The sequence below is a fragment of the Sordaria macrospora genome, chromosome 1 (assembly GCF_033870435.1).
Source record: "Sordaria macrospora chromosome 1, complete sequence".
Lineage (NCBI taxonomy): Eukaryota > Fungi > Ascomycota > Sordariomycetes > Sordariales > Sordariaceae > Sordaria > Sordaria macrospora.
In genome coordinates this window covers 7,370,015-7,385,522 of record NC_089371.1, presented here as the reverse complement: position 1 = coordinate 7,385,522, position 15,508 = coordinate 7,370,015, and the positions used below count along the sequence as shown (strand labels likewise).

At 51.6% G+C, this 15,508-nt stretch overlaps 7 protein-coding genes across 7 annotated transcripts; 1 reads left to right on the top strand and 6 right to left on the bottom strand.

The window, feature by feature from the left end:
* Nucleotides 1-262: 262 nt before the first annotated feature.
* Nucleotides 263-1,131, bottom strand: SMAC4_00300 (uncharacterized protein; the record flags this gene model as incomplete). The annotated part of the gene is made up of 3 exons (XM_003351708.1): nt 263-389; nt 556-710; nt 850-1,131. 3 exons carry the CDS (start codon nt 1,129-1,131, stop codon nt 263-265), a joined length of 564 nt encoding a protein of 187 aa, XP_003351756.1.
* A 1,794-nt stretch (nt 1,132-2,925) lies between these two features.
* SMAC4_00299 (uncharacterized protein) lies at nt 2,926-3,759 on the bottom strand (the record flags this gene model as incomplete). The annotated part of the gene is made up of 2 exons (XM_003351707.2): nt 2,926-3,258; nt 3,475-3,759. The coding sequence occupies 2 exons, from the start codon at nt 3,757-3,759 to the stop codon at nt 3,112-3,114; spliced, it is 432 nt and encodes a 143-aa protein (XP_003351755.1). The 3' UTR covers nt 2,926-3,111.
* A 712-nt stretch (nt 3,760-4,471) lies between these two features.
* Nucleotides 4,472-6,012, bottom strand: SMAC4_00298 (uncharacterized protein; the record flags this gene model as incomplete). The annotated part of the gene is made up of 1 exon (XM_003351706.2): nt 4,472-6,012. The coding sequence occupies one exon, from the start codon at nt 6,010-6,012 to the stop codon at nt 4,723-4,725; it is 1,290 nt and encodes a 429-aa protein (XP_003351754.1). The 3' UTR covers nt 4,472-4,722.
* A 1,083-nt stretch (nt 6,013-7,095) lies between these two features.
* Nucleotides 7,096-8,854, top strand: SMAC4_00297 (uncharacterized protein). The gene is made up of 2 exons (XM_003351705.2): nt 7,096-7,921; nt 7,981-8,854. Exons 1-2 carry the CDS (start codon nt 7,560-7,562, stop codon nt 8,765-8,767), a joined length of 1,149 nt encoding a protein of 382 aa, XP_003351753.2. The 5' UTR covers nt 7,096-7,559; the 3' UTR covers nt 8,768-8,854.
* A 12-nt stretch (nt 8,855-8,866) lies between these two features.
* On the bottom strand, nt 8,867-10,482 carry SMAC4_00296 (uncharacterized protein). The gene is made up of 2 exons (XM_003351704.2): nt 9,423-10,482; nt 8,867-9,351 (listed from the first exon to the last, which is right to left on the bottom strand). Exons 1-2 carry the CDS (start codon nt 9,570-9,572, stop codon nt 9,247-9,249), a joined length of 255 nt encoding a protein of 84 aa, XP_003351752.1. The 5' UTR covers nt 9,573-10,482; the 3' UTR covers nt 8,867-9,246.
* Nucleotides 10,483-10,815: 333 nt separating this feature from the next.
* SMAC4_00295 (uncharacterized protein) lies at nt 10,816-11,895 on the bottom strand (the record flags this gene model as incomplete). The annotated part of the gene is made up of 1 exon (XM_003351703.2): nt 10,816-11,895. One exon carries the CDS (start codon nt 11,893-11,895, stop codon nt 10,816-10,818), a length of 1,080 nt encoding a protein of 359 aa, XP_003351751.2.
* A 1,694-nt stretch (nt 11,896-13,589) lies between these two features.
* SMAC4_00294 (uncharacterized protein) lies at nt 13,590-15,001 on the bottom strand. The gene is made up of 2 exons (XM_003351702.2): nt 14,703-15,001; nt 13,590-14,634 (listed from the first exon to the last, which is right to left on the bottom strand). The coding sequence occupies exons 1-2, from the start codon at nt 14,830-14,832 to the stop codon at nt 13,847-13,849; spliced, it is 918 nt and encodes a 305-aa protein (XP_003351750.1). The 5' UTR covers nt 14,833-15,001; the 3' UTR covers nt 13,590-13,846.
* Between the last annotated feature and the right edge of the window lie 507 nt (nt 15,002-15,508).

Below are 15,508 nucleotides of genomic sequence, written 5' to 3'. Positions count from 1 at the left end.
TGGAAGATATGGTGCGGCGGTTTTGGCGTATGTCGAAGCCCACGACGACGCCCACACCGAGTGGTTCTCAGCAGTCTGCATATAAAGGCACCTCATATATGATGCGGAACTCTCTGTCACTCAATCCATTTTCTTTTCTTTTCTTTTTGCCCTCGATTTAACACTTCTACGTACATTGGTTGAACTCTTTCCCACATACCCCAAACTGCTTCGTTGACAACTCGATCCCAAAACTCGAAGAATATTCATAAATTCTTCACTCCTAAGGGGCACGGATATGGACTGCCATGAATGTTTCAGGGTTGATGTTCATGCGCGAGCCCTCTACGTACTGGTTGGGCGCGGTGCAAGTGTCCATGATGCGACCGGCAGATTGGGCAACTTGTTGGCTACAAAGAAGTAAAACGTCGTGTCAGTTGCTTTCAATCTTTCCGGTGTACCTGGGGGGAAGAAAGAAAAAGGAAAAGAACAAAAGCGGGGAATTCCGGTAAGATGAGATAGGCTGCCAGTTGGGGACTGGAGCGAACATAGGTATCGTCAGAAAAGAGGACTCACCAGGAGCTCGTCTGACCCACCCTTCCGGACGGGGGGCTATAAACGCCCGTGATCCGGGCTCTTCCACGGGTGCAGAAATAAGTGACCGATCCAGCAACACACGCGGTAGAGCCTTTGGCAGCGAGGTTATTGATGCACCAGACGGCGTCGGGGGCCTTTAAGAGAACAAAGAAAAAAAAGTAACCAGGTCTGTTAGCTTTCTGGATCGCTTGGTAGAGGTACTATAGAGTTACGGTATGGTATAGTACGTATGGGGTTTTGCCGAGAAAGAAAGGGAGGAAGGGAGGAACTCACCCATGCCGGACCGGGGTCATAGTTATTGCACGACACCTCCGGATCCCACCGCTTTTCCACGCCACCGCGGGCAGCAACGGGGACGGAAGTGGTGGAGTTCGCCGTGTCGAGGTAGGCCTGCCATGCCTCCTCCGGGCTAAGGGCAGTCTCGGGGTTGGTGACCACGTCGTCAACCCACTTGGCAAAGGAGAACACGGGTTCGGTGGTGGCCGCTGTGGGAGTAGCAGCGGCGAGAGTAAGGAGACTCATGGCCGCCAGGGAGAGGGGAGCGAGATGAACCATTTTAGCTTGTTTTTCCTTGGGGTCAATGGGTGGTATGGATTGTGAAGTTGGTTTGAAGGGAGTAGTGATTTGTTTGGCTTGGACAAGATAGAGAAAGTCGTCGGTCCTCCCAGCCTTTTATACCTTCTACCTTCGCCTAACCCCCAGTCCATGACGGATCTTCTGTCACCTCCTTGTTTGCCGTGTTCTTTCTCAGGCTATTGGTTGCATTGCTATCTCCCCGTCATCAAACTGTTGTAATGCATTCTGACAACCTCAGCACTAGTCGACGTGCCGTTGACCATCCATGCTCGTAGGAAGAAGACAAGCCCATGGCACCTCGAGATGACCGACAGACGGCCAGCCGACGGTCTACCCTCATAGAATGGTTGCTCCAACGCTCCATGGGTGTCATAGGTCCCAATATACTTCTCAGCCTCCTGGTTTCCGTTGCTACCCACCTTGCCGTATCAGACGACTCGTACAATATCAGTGATTACCGACATGCTATGTATTTTAGGTACTTTGGTCTGGGACAAGTTCGTCCTATGCGGCTTTCGAGGGCATTTTCAATGCCTCAACTTTACCCAACTGAATTGGAGCTGGACCCCGAGGGTGAGTTGTAGCTCAACTCGGGACAATAACTGTGCCATGATGAACACAGCTTAGAGACCTCTGGCAAGTGATTCCATTATTTCTGCTTCTACGTTGGTCGGTTCAGGAGATGTTCTGCTCGGCTGGATGGTAGAGGACCTTGATAGATACAGGAATACTTGCGCCAAACTTTACTCTAATGCATCGCGCCAGCCAGGCAGCCTCAACTCATTGTGATATGCGCACACCCATATAGGGCCCCAACTAAAGCCGGACCGGACCGCACATGTACGTCTGATGGACAGGGAGGCAGGTATGGGCGCCAAGCTAAGCCTGTGCCGCGAAGGTTAATTCATTGAAACATTCTCACACATGGAGAAGCATTGAATCGAAATTGGGGGTAAGCTTAGTCAAGGTAACAACGCGACACTCTTACCTAATGTATTCCTGGCTAAGAGAAGCGGACTCTATTAAACGAAGTGTATCTCCGCCGGCAAATGTCGACACACGACGGAGATCACGTAGTCATTTCCGATTTGGGAAGACAAGTCAAACCCAAGGGTCCAAGGGTCCATTTGGGTGGCCGAACCCTTCATCTGGGGCGGCCGCTTAGGGGAACACTATGGCGTAGCATCCGCATGCATTGTTCTCAAAGCCTCAACGGGAAGGACCAGGCTGCGCAAATAGTCAGGAGTATTTGACCTTTGCAACTGCCTGGTGAACGGGGAGACTTGATATTGGACTCAGCGGCGTGCTGAAGGCGCATTCGGTGCATTGGCAACTGTCCACTGGGCTTCGGCACTTACCTTCCTCAAAAGAAGAACATGACAGCAGAGCCACTGGCGCCAGCCGGAATCATTCCGGTCTATCAGAGCACAGCTGCAACACGCTTTTGGTGTTAATGCATTCTTCGTTCTCTGGATAATGTTTACCTACCTCTTTTCACTCGCATGTTACAGTTTCAAAACCGACTATTTTGACACCACAATCCTTTTTTTTTTTGCTTCTCTTGCCGTCGATTCAAGAACTACATCGGTCAAATTCCATTCCTTCCAGGTTCCTACATCCTCGGGCACCCATGTAGGTAGATGACCACCTTGACAGCCCTATACCAACCAGCACTCGAACAAACAAACCAATACCTAAAATCTTTACAGCCCACCAGGAGCCCGAATATGCACGTACATCTGTACACCTGCGTTCACGTTCGTACGCGAGCCCTCTACATAATTGTTGGACCTTGTACAGGTGCCCATAATGAGGTCGGCAGTTTGGGCAACTCGTTGGCTAGAGGTGAAAGGTTATACCCAGTCAGTCTAATCGTTTCTTGCACTTTTCGCCGAACAACAGGGAGAGGGGTGGTAAAAAAAAATAAAAAATAAAAAGGCCCGGGAAACAGAAGGGAACTCACCAGGTACTTTGCTGAAAGCCGCTTCCAGAGACGCCAGTTATCTGGGCGTTCCCATGGAAGCAAAAGGCGGAAACAGTGTTGGTTATACAGGCGGCAGACCCCTTGGCAGCGAGATAATTGATACACCAGACGGCGTCGGGTGCCTTTTTTGTACCCATGTCTGTTAGCTTCCAATTCGTTCTCTAATTCGTTATCTTGGTATGGACTTCCGGCCCGGGTAGGGGGGACGGGGAGGAGGAGGAGGAAGAAGAAGAAGAAAAAGAAGAAGAAGAAGAAAAAGAAGAAGAAGAAGAAAAAGAAGAAGAAGAAGAAAAAGAAGAAGAAGAAGAAAAAGAAGAAGAAGAAGAAGAAAAACTCACGTACGCCGGACCGGGGGCAATATCGTTGCATATCACAGCAGCATCCCATCGCTTTTCGGCAACGGGGACGGCAGAGAAAGTAGAGGTGGAATTGACAGTATTGAGGTAGGCTTGCCACGCCTCCTCTGGTCCCAGGGCAGTGTCTGGGTTGGCAGTTAGGTCATCGACCCATTTGGCGAAGGAGAAGACGGGTTCCGAGTCGGTTGTGGCCTTTGCCGTGGGAGCGGCGGTGACGAGAGTGAGGAGGCTCATCGCCACGAGGGCGAGGGGGGTGAGGTGGACCATTTTGCTTGAGCAAGTTCTGTCTTTGGGCTTGGAGGGAGTGATGATTCTCTGGCTTGGACAAGATCAAAACATCCCTCGGTCCTCTCAACCCTTTTATACACCTATCTAGTCCATCACCAGCCGTCCTCAACCTCCATTGCTCGTTGCTTCTTATCGTATTACCCTTCAGTGCTACCTGCGCCTCATCAAAACGGATGCAATAAATCATGAAAGCCTTCAACATTAGCCAACTGCTGTTCATGCGTACTGTACAGCAAGTAACCCATGGCAGCTTGAGGGAAGTTGACCAAGAGGCCTCTAGCCAAGAACTTAGACAGAACGGGTGGAGATATCATATGGGACAGTTCGCATGTTGGCCGCCACCTTGAGTATAAACCCTGTCATGTGAGAACCAACACAATCTAGAGTCCCGTTGGTGTCAATAGTTCCAAGTTCCCGCCTTCTCACATGTCGGCCGAAAAATGTTTGCCTCTGTTGGCTGCTAGCGAACATCAATGGTGTCTGATGCAATGACCTCTACATACCAGCCTCATCGTGCAAAATTTGAAAGTATCCAAGGTTCGACTTAAGTTGGGCCGTGCCGTACCTGTTTACTTGCATGTTATGGCTATCCTCAAATGTTAATAATGGGCGGGTCGCGTGTGCGCACGAGTTCTCAGTTAAACAAATTCACGCATTGTACTTGTAGGGAGCATGAATACGACATTCATAAATCAATTCATTCTAACGCTGATCTAGTTCAAGTTTACCCTTCCCTTCTCGTTTAACAAATGCGTAGTCTAAGCCCCAACAACGATCACCAAAAGATGACCAGAGGCTTGCTCTACGCCAAAACCTAGGTACAGAACCAAAGCACCTGACGCGAACTCTAAAAACAGGAAAACACATAAGATCCGCCGAAGACAATTCAACGGCCTCGCTTGAGACACCACCCGCCAAAACGCACTCCCACTCAAACCCTCATCAAAATTCTGGCTCCGAATCAGAATTACCCGAATCCTCATCCGGGCTCTCTGAGAGGGCTCTCAGTCCCCGTCCACTTCCCCTCGTTTTGCCGGGGCGGTGGAAAGTCTGGTCATCAATCGCCTCCCACATACCTGTAGCAGCCCTGATCTCCGCTAGGTAGAATGGACCATGGATCTTGATGCGGGAATTCCGAATCCTAGGGGTTAAGCACGTCTGAACCGATCCGGTCATGGCAAAGGGCTGGGCCGTAGCTTTGCTGATGGCGCCCGCCTTGAGGTCATACATAAACTTCTGGACGCGCGGGTCGCCAGATTCGTCTAGGCCCGTCCTCAACATGAGCCCTGTCAGCGAAGGCGTAAGCTTCTGCTCGACCGCTTTAGCGCGTCGGATGAAAGAGATCAAATCGGGCGGGGGGCAGGAGGGCTTGCGGATGAACCGGCTGTTTTCTTCCTTGAAGAAGTTCAGCTCATCGCAGAGGTCGTAGTAGAGCGAGAGGACAGCAGACATGGGCGCGTCTCCCGCGATCTTGCTGCGGTTGGGGTCGTCAGGGTTAGGGACTACGCAGCTTCTTGGTGGCCGCTGGTTCTCCGGCAGGTTGACGCAGATCATCAGCCGTGCGGATTCCATGACTTGGTCGACGTCTCGGGTGGCAATGTGGTTCCCGCTGAAGCCAGTGTTGAAGCCGGCGTAGCCAAAATCACCGAGATAGAAGTCAGGGACGTCGCTGAGCTCACCGGTACTGGAGGGAACCCTTGGGAAGTGAATCCAGATGTTACCGCTGTGAAGATCTCTGTGGAAAATCGGCTTCTCGTAGACGGTGTAAAGGTGTTGCAGAGAGCTGAGGACCTGGTGAATCATGCGGGCGATGAGTCTGGCTGGGAACCGTGTGTCGGGATTGAACTTGGTGTACTTGAACGAGTTGTACTTGGTCAGAATTATGTCCTGGACCGAGCCGCCGTTCATCAGCTGCCAGTAGGACACAAGGTGAAATTTCCCGTTACTGGATGAGATCTTCTCGTGGCCGTAGAGCTGCGGAATCAGGGGGTGGATATCCGGTGAGCGAGGAGGCTTACTCAGGTGGTCTTCCATAAGGCGGAACTCATTGGGCGACGTGCATTGGTGTCCTTCGAGACGGTGCTTGCTCACCTTCCGGATGAAGAGCTCACCTGTGCTGACTTTCCGGACGACTTGTGCCTGGGCTTCAGCGCCATGGCCGGCCGTTCTGCAAAAGACAAAGTCAGATCCCTTGTATTTGAAGAGATACGCTCGGGTGTTGGAGTCGGACATTGTCGGTAGATGGAATAACTGACTCTCGGTGGATGGTTTTTTTTTTTTTTTGCTGTTGGTTAGTCTGCTGGAATCCATATTCTCGAAAGAATCTGAGACATCGAGGTGTTTTATAAAGGTTCGAATCCGGTGCCGCGTAGTCTCGTCCTTCACAAAGCAAAGGTTGAACAACCATGTTGCTTTGATAGTCTGTAGAGGGACTGGTTCATTGCTCATCTTCAATGAGATTGTTCGCGGAACTCAAAGAACACATTAAGCAGAACAATGCCACGATACCCCTTATAGACGAAGTTCTCGGTGAACAATGTGGATAGTGGGGATTTTGCTTTGTTCTCTCCATACTGCCGTCTTTGGTTGTTAGCACAAGGAGTGTTCTGCTCGGAAGTCAGTCCCGGATTCCCCGCCAGAGACCTGTTCTTAGTGTTTGGAAGAACAAGCCTGCTTAATGTACAGGACAAGTGTAAGGCTCGTCAAATATCAGTATGGAGGCTGTATGTGCGAGTGAACCGTGGAAGCCTCATACTGCCGAGTCATAAGCGTACGCCTTTCTTCCCTTCCAAAGCAGCAGCCATGGTCTCCTGAACAGCTCTTGCTATGTTTTTCAATGAACAAACTGCGAGGTATGGAGTACATTACCAGTGTCAATCAGCTGATCAGATAATTTTGTCTCCATTGGCGCTAACTCGACGAGTGATGCTGCTGAAGAAGAGGTAGAGGTAACTTGGAGGACGACAGGCACCGTTCCAATATCGCAGCATGAACTGTGTGGCCGATGTCGCTTCTCTGTTTCCGGGCGGAAAACGATAGGCATGAAAGCCATTTTGATGAACAGGTCCATATATTGGCTTTCAGTTCGTTGGGAAGTTCGCGATAGCTTCATTTCTCGAGTAACGATGATGTAACAGGAGAGATGCTTCGAGTGCCAAGAGAGTGTTGTCTTTGTTGGAAGGAGTGTTGGTCCTCGAGGTGCCAAAAGACCTGCAAGTCCGACCCTGGACGTTCCTGCTGCATCTTTCCGCAGTCCACCAATGAGATGCTATAAATTGTTAGCACACAGTGCACCTAATTGGTCATTAACAGTCAAAGTGCGAATGCGGGTCTGTGTTTCTCTTCGCAGGATTTCCCAGACGAGCGGCAGCACTTGTCCGGCTTCCCACCTGTTTCATCAAGTCTTCCTCCAGACTCCAACCACAAAACAACAAGCCGCCATCCGCAGAAAACAACATGGACCGACCGCCTTGCACCACCTCAAACCATTGGGATCTGCTGGCTCCTGACGACCAGTCTCTCCTCCCCTGTCCTCTGTCATATTGCCGCTGCAGCTAAGCAGAGTGAAAACATGACAACCACACTTTAATAAAAGTAGGAAACATGGCCAACTCCTGGGGTGTTCATCTAGACTTCCCCTTCTTTTGATCAGGCGGTTTCCAAGAGTCCCCAGTTTCATAAGCTTCGTGGACTTGAGATTGGTGGTCGTCGGCCCTCATACTGATCTGACCAAATCTTTCGGCCACATCAGGTCAACATCTGCTAGTCATTACCCAGCGATGGATATATCAACAGAAGTTGTTCGAGGGCTCAGCGCAGATCCTCGGCTTGCCCGCGTTACAAAGGCGCCCATGTCCAACCTCGTCCGAGAGATCTTCGCGCGCGCCGACAACACCAACACCAACACCAACACGGTGGGCCTTGAACTCTGCGGCTTCCTGGAGGGCACCTCGGCGTACAAATGCCCAACAGGGGAAGCGTGCAAATTTAACACGGATCTAAACGTGGTCGGATGCTGTTATGGGGACGATTGCACATGGCAGACATCATGTTGCGATTTCAACCCTGGTTCTGGCACAGCGACTTGGGGTACATTCACGTCAACATGTGGCAGGCTAGATGACGAAAAGGTGGGATTCTGGTGAGTTTAACTTGACTGGTGAAAGTAGCAGAGGGATAATGGCTGATCAGAATCCGCAGTGATGAATTCATACCTTTTTGTGGAACGCGTCGCTTCGAGAACGGCATGACCAAGTACTACTGCACGGCGGACAAAGAGACCTTGACAGAATATGTCAACTTTACGTCAGCTGGAGAAACAACGGCGCAATCTGGTCTCCCTCGGTTAACAGGCAAAAACGGTCCTGCCCCAGTGACCGTATCCTCCTTTTCCACCAGCGGATCAGTCATTGGAGAGACAGTCACAGTGCGAGTGACAGAAACGGTATTGGCATCAGCAGATAGCGGTAGCAACACGCCAAGCGCCGGCGTAATCGCGGGAAGTGTGGTTGGAGGGGCCGTACTCGGGGCCTTGATGACCCTTCTCGCCGTACTCTTGACATGGTACTTCAAGAAACGAGGCCATATCAAGGGCATGGAGCCGGTTCCTATTGCTCAACTCTCAGATCCACGGTCGCCATCAAATGGTGGAGCAGCCACTTCGGTCCCGGGCAGCATGTCCATTATGGCGCCGATGCCTTTTCATCCATCACCCCTGAGCGCTCCTGGCTCACCACCACCCCCTATTGGACCCAACGACAATAGCAGCTCTGTGCAGTATTACGATCCTGCCCTCAGCACTATGTCCTCGCCACTACCTCCGTCAGCAATATCCTATGTACCGCAGCCACTGCTGTATAACCCGTCCATTGCCTATGGGCAACAGCCATATGCGCAGCTTTCACAGTCGCTGATGGTTCCCCATGAAGCGGACTCAGACATCAACGACCATCGTCCCAGATACGAGCTTTCTGACCATGCCAGGTGACAACAAGGGGATCAACCAGGAGAAAGTTCTTTACTTCACACTTAGCAGACGTATGTTTGGGTATCGACAGCTCCTCCGGTCATCGCGCTGGATGGAGCGGTGTAATAAGACTTACGTGCGACCGTATGTAGTTGGATTTAGATATATTTTCGACTTTTACGTCTGAACACCATAACGAGAGAACTAAGCCTATCGCCGGACTCATGATATAGTCTCCCTTGTTCCCCCCTCTAACCATCCCATGTCCATGCTGTTTTTAGATGCTAACCGACCCACCACAGCCCCCTTAACCTAGCGACTGGGCATTTGTTTGTTTTGAAAGGACACAAACAGTGCCTGAATATGAACAACGAAAAGATGTGACAACCAAGTTCCAGACCCGGCTGAGACACAGCAGTCGTTCTAAGCCAGGCAAACAGTCCTCGATAGCCACCAATGACCCCATCCAATAATCGTACACAAGATTTCTCCGGGCTGACTTAGTCGCTAGGAGTGCAGACGGACTCGCCATCAGCGCTCACGCACTTCATTCCCGAGCAGCAGTCTGACGAGACTCGGCATGTGGTGAGGATGGCACGGCACGCCTGGTTCGGAAGAAGGGCTGGGTTAGCCCAAGCTCGTCTTGACTTGATGGGATCATTACAAGACAACATACCTGTGGAGCATAACGGTAGTCCAACTTGTCGTCACGCCTGAAGAGGGACCGGGACTGCGGCTTAGCACCGCTGGGACTGAGACGGATGCCGGGGAGTACCATGCCGGAAACCAAGCCGAGGAAGGAGACGAGTACAATGGAAGCCTTCATCTTGCTGGTTTATTTTTGAGGAGTTTTGGCGATAACGTCAAGCTGCTTGGAGGTATGCCGAAAAGAAAAGCCGTATGGGTGTGAAGAAGTCGAACCAGCGACGAGAGATGAAGCGTTAAGAAAGGAAGGCAAAGTTGAAGACGACGTTAAGGTGGAAGCAGTCGAGATTCTTTGAAGCACAGCTTCGCCTTTTGTTCAACCCTCCCGTCTTCCCGTCTTTCCCGTCTCTTTCTTGCTTTGCGAGAAAAAAAAAAGAAGAAAAAAAAGAAGGGTGAGTGGATCAAAGAATGCTGCGATACCAAAGCCAGGGAACTGCAAGCAGTTTCAAGAAGAAAGCGAACACCGGGTTCGAGATGGACAAAAAGAATGGAAGAGGGGGAGCTGGAAACACGGGACCGAGAGACAACCTGACGACCTAGAAGGATTCCTCTCAGAATAGTACACGGGAACCTGGGGGAGGGGGGGACGCCTTGGGTCGCGGCGGTTTACTTATATTAAAAGCCTTCCGCCTCCCCCATCCACCTACCCACGCGTTCAGCGGGCACAGAGCAGAAAAAGACCAAGATTGGAATCGTCGAAGATCTCTTTTGCCGAGCCGTTCAATTGTATGGTCAAGTTCGGGCGCAGTAACCTACTGTGGGGGCGAGAGCGGAGCGGGGAGGACGGTTCATGCCCTGGTCAAACACGGGGACTGGTACCTGAATTGTGACTTGGATGACCCCCGGAAGACGAAATGTGACGGCGTCAGGGGTATGCACTAACAGTTCTATGCACGAAATCCTTAGTGTTTTTGTTAGCGCCATCGGTTCATCACGACGCCCCAGAATGCTACAGTACTGCGGGGGTGGAGGAGGGCTGCCCTGTCTGGTTTCAGTGTTTCGAAAGGTCGCAGCAAACGCCGACAAGTGCAAGATCACCGACTGGCATCGCCTGTCAATCAGTGTCATGTCTACGCGGATTGGTTCATCCCATGTTCCTCCGTCCGAGTCCTGAAACACGGTCCAATTATTGTGCGGTCACTTTGAAACTTTGAGGTTCATCATTTCTCGCGCTTTTCACAAAAAAAGCACGGAACGCGCGTTCTCTATTCGATCTATTCGACTTCTAGCCGACTGCCGACTCTTTACTACAACACGATTATCGCGATATTAGAGGTCGAGGATGCCACACTTGTGAAATCCGATCAGCAGTATCAGAATATCATCACCACAATGCCCATCACCACTTTCCCATAGGTCATAGGTCAGGCACTGCTATAAGCAGCCACCCACTCAACCTCCAACCCAGCCTCGACCCCTCCGACCGTCTTCCCATTCGGCGTCTTCTCCCCCATCAAATTCGCAACATTATTCGGAAAATCCCCTCCCACGGCCACGTTCAAAATCAAGTACTTTGGACTCCTCGTCACAGCCGTCCAAGCCTTCTCATCCCCAATCTCAGTCCCAGTCAACACCACCATCGGCTTGCCATCCACCAAATACGTTAACTTCTCCCCTTTCCAGTCCCCTCCGGCGTTTGTCCTGTCAATCTCCGCCCCAAAAACATGGAACGTCCTCCCGTCCCTCAACGTCTCCAGCGACGTGGCGGTGCTCAGCCCAGAAAACTCGTTGCACGGCCCGCCGGGGGCGGTCCCGCAGTGCAAAGACTGCCACACGTCCGGTGACCCGTTGGTGCTCTCGGCTATGTCGATCTCCCCCGCTGCCGGCCACTGGTCGAACTTGCCGGAACGTCGGAACTCGGATCCCAGAGCCCAGAAGGACGGCCAGATGCCCATTTGTGACGGGGAAGGGGCAGAGCCGAATTTGAGAGAGGCGGACATGAGCAGCTTGCCGCCGGGTGGACAGGCGATGTGGTCGGCGACGGTTTCGATGCGGGCTGATGTCCAGTTATCTTTGCCGTTGTCCGGGGCAGCGGCGGCGGCGGCGGCGGCGGAGGAGGAGGAAGAGGAGGTGGATGAGGAGGAATCGAGAACATTGCCGCTACCGCTTCCGCTGCCGCTGACGCGCAAAGGAGTGATGAGTAAAGTCCCCGAAGAGGTAATGTTGATGTTGGAGAGTGCCTTGGTGTAGGTTTGTATCTCGTTGGTGCCCCAGTTGGCGGGGCCGTTGGGGTAGGAAGTTCCCGTGGCGATGATCCATTTGGAGGGCGAGGGTTGGGACCCGGGAGGGAGGAGGGAGAAGTCGTCTTGGAAAATGATGTGGGAGTAGCCTGGTGGTAGGGCGATGCCACTGCGGCGGGAGAGCTGCGAATGGGGCTGGGTTGGGGCTGCGAGTGCACCCCAAGTTGAGAAAAGCAATGCGGCTGCGAAGAAAGGAAACAACATGTTGACTGTGCGGTTGATGGGCGTGCTAACGAGTGAATAAAGCTCTTGCAGTCCAGTGGCTGTTACTTCAAGTTGAAGAGGCTTGTCAAGATGGGAAGCTTGTTGGATGACTTCTGCTCTTCATCTTCCAGGCCGTCGTCAAGGCCATCTTTATACCCTTCTGAGTGCCTGAACATGAAGGTATCCAGAACTCGTTTCCAGGTGTATTCTGACACTTGACGAATCACTTCGTTTCCATCAGATCCCACGAACGGTCTTCAGCCGCGCAGATTACCTTTGCACACGACTCACTCACTTCAGGTACCGTGGAACTGCATCTGGATCGAGGTGGGGAGGGAAGCAATTTTACCTCCGTTCATGACAACCAGCTAGGAAAGACCCTCAAAGTGATCCTAGCAGTAATGACTACATTGACTTATACACTTGTCTCGGTCAATCTTACCCTTTCCAGTTTTCCTCAGCCAGTTTCGCCGTCGTGTCGTGTGTCAGCTTGCCATGCGGACTTCAAGCCCTCCAAGCCCTCTCTAATCCGATTTAAAACGGTCTAAGTTCGGTCGTACAATGGGGTGATATGGTAAGTCTTGAGTCAAGGAGTGCTAGTTCTGTTGTAACAAGGTCGACCTCCACTGCTTAAACTGGCTTTTGTTTCACTCATACGGCCTCTCCTTTTTATTATCATCAACAGCCAGCCCTTTTTCCAGGAACAACTTGCCACTTCCTGGTAGAAGTCTCTATCACTACAGCATGAATGAACGTCATCTAGAAACACCCTGAGATAGATCTATGTATCGACACTGTTCATACTGCCTGGAACTGTTGGCATTTACGCAGTGTCTTTTCAACTTCAAGTCCATGTATGGAATAATCGATTAGGTAGTGAGTCGTTAGGGAGTGTGGAATATTGCGTTGATAAGTAATGTGCCGAAGTCAAACACATGGAGGTGGAACAGGACTCAACATAATCTCTTGAATCGGGATGCTGATCCGTCCCAATCTCGGTGGTCTCCGAGCTGGTTTGACAAGTTGCAACGACGTTTTAAAAGGTGACAAAGTTCTAGCAAATTCTCTTGCCTCGTCTTGTTAAGCCGCAGTTACAGACTGGACGGTTGCGGGAGTGCAAATTTGAGTTTGACGACCGAGATGAATGGTTAGGTGAAGAGACACCTTATGTAAACGCAGTCTCATGCAGTATTCTATGGGACTAGACAAGACAGGGACTGGGTGCTCGCATCGATGCGTTCTCCACCCAAGTCAGTTTGGTGTTTGGTTATCAACAATCCCATTCCCCTCACGGACACAAATCTTTTGCCCCTTCCTTCCGTCTACCCAAGATCTTCCCCTACCCCTCCGATAACTACATGAATCGCGACGTGCTCGTCTTGATACTGGTATATCGCAGGGAAGATTCGTGCCTGGTGACTTCTCTGTCTATAGATAGAGAAGCTAGCTTCGCGGATGGGGCTGAAACAGGCGTAGCCAGACACCCGGCCAAGTTCCAGCCTGTGCCGTGGTTGACTCGGATGCAATAATATCACCAACGTGGCGGGCGCCGCTGCCGTGTTTCATGGATCACATTTGCTCGCCAGTGGCATGCGCCACTCACATGGCTGTCTCATCCGTTTGCAACTGTCAGACGTATGAAGGCTTCATAGTAGGAAGAAACCCCTTAATGCCTCTATCGTCTATGGACCAAACAAAGAGGACCGTAACCTGCGTATAATACATGAAGGAAGTGGGACCCAATACCAACCGACCGTCGTCTTCCATGCACGCGCCAGAAGCCAAGTCCCACGTCGCCTCGACAATGATGAACGTAATAATACTCCCGCTTGCCCTTCCAGAAAAAGCGATACCGAAAAAGAAAGGAAAAAAACGAAATGCAACCCCAGTCATGACGTTCATAATACAACAACGCTCGTCTTTCTCAACATCACTGTCAGAGGTTTTTCCCTTAACGAGACGGCTTCTCCGTGGTATCAGACCTGGCGTCCTCGTTGTCCTTAGCTGCGAGCACAGGTTTCTTGTCCTTAATGCTGAGACCCTCCATCGCCTTGCTGGCTCCAGAGAAAGGACATGTGTTACCAGATGAAGAAGCAGCCGCCGCCGCCCAGTCCTTACTCTCAACAGTAGCTGAGAAAGGACAGGCCGAGCCGCCATTAGCAGCAGCTTCAGCAGTCTCATCCAACACCTTCTTGCCATGCAAGAACCCTTCCTTCTCAACGACGCCAAAGTCCATTCCGTCCGTGAACTCCTCACCATCATGTACATACCACCTGGTGAATAGGTCGTTCTGGATCCAAATGATCTTGCCCAGGGCCTTGACGAAGGCGATCTTACGGGGCATGGGCAGGCGGGGATGCGACAGGATGGCCTCGTTGAGAATGTCCTGGATGACGCCCAGGCAGACGCCGATGTGGATGTACTCGATGTGTAGCGGGTGCGTGCGTCCCAGTCCGGTGTGCATCATGCCCACCTTGTCAAGGTACTCCCAGAACTCCATCTGCGTCGGGTCCGAGCATAGCTTCTTAAGATATGCGCGCAGGAACATCTTGCGATGGAGGATCTGGGGGCTCTGCTCGTCGGGGGTCTCGTCCATGGGACCCTCGAAGGCGGTGCTGCGCGTCTGGAAGGCGCGCGCCGTGATGTCGTACTGGAGGAGCTTCTTGTAGACGATGTTGACGACGGCGGGGATCAGGGCCTGGATGTACTTGGCGCCCGAGGAGAGGGCTTCGATGTCATCTGTAGTTGAGAGAAGGGTGTTAAGACATACTCGTCCATGTGTGGCGCAGATACATTTCTCAACTTACTGCTACCAAAATCAAGGAAGGAATGGAGATAACGGATGCGCGCCTCAAGACTGGTGTAGAGCTCCTTGCGGTCGATGTGCTGCATCGGGGCTCTGCTTCTAGCAGAGTTCGAGCTTGTTGAAGGCGCCATTGTGACTAACTGTTGCCTTTACAAGCCAAGAACAGAATATGGATGTGTTTCTTGGAATGTTTCAAAGAAGTAGAAGAAAAACGAAACAGCACGTTTTATGAAGGCGAAGTAGGTAGTGATGATGTTCTAGATTGCAGTAACCCAAGTCAGTGCTGATGAAACTGGCCCGTGGTTTTGGTGGAACTGGCGGGGGCGGGGGCGGGTATAAGTGTTAGCGGGGGACCTTGATGTCCTGGAGTAACTCGGACAAAACAAGGTGGCTACGAATCAGAAAGATGTGTATAAAAGCTTCAGATGATTGAAGACGGAAATACGATCTGGGAAATACCAAAGTTCTGGAGGACAAATGGTGTTTTTGAAGGTCAAAATGCCATGGTGATGCAAGCGCTCAAGGTACCTGCTTCTCGTGGGGCAGCACCATGCGCCTTCCCGCGTGGTTCGATTGTCACGCCATGTTGGAGGTTCCCGGCCCATCAACCAACATCACCCCATCTTGTGTTTCTCGTGCCATAGGAAGCTACCTAGCTACAAGTTCTACAAAACAACACGGACAACAGGATCAATTACTGTTGGAACCCGTGACAGGAAATATTTGTTTCCTCGGGCCGCGCCTGGACTTCAACAATCCGCAACATTGCGGTTTCTTAACCCGGCACCTCCCTCGCTGCTTCCTTGC

Bases quoted from the DNA above. Each gene is read 5' to 3' on its own strand.
- SMAC4_00297 (XM_003351705.2), top strand. From the start codon at position 7,560: ATGGATATATCAACAGAAGTTGTTCGAGGGCTCAGCGCAGATCCTCGG. The intron at 7,922-7,980 runs GTGAGTTTAACT...CAGAATCCGCAG, and splicing joins GACGAAAAGGTGGGATTCTG to TGATGAATTCATACCTTTTT.
- SMAC4_00296 (XM_003351704.2), bottom strand. From the start codon at position 9,572: ATGAAGGCTTCCATTGTACTCGTCTCCTTCCTCGGCTTGGTTTCCGGC. The intron at 9,352-9,422 runs GTATGTTGTCTT...CTTCCGAACCAG, and splicing joins ACTACCGTTATGCTCCACAG to GCGTGCCGTGCCATCCTCAC.
- SMAC4_00294 (XM_003351702.2), bottom strand. From the start codon at position 14,832: ATGGCGCCTTCAACAAGCTCGAACTCTGCTAGAAGCAGAGCCCCGATG. The intron at 14,635-14,702 runs GTAAGTTGAGAA...TCTCAACTACAG, and splicing joins CTTCCTTGATTTTGGTAGCA to ATGACATCGAAGCCCTCTCC.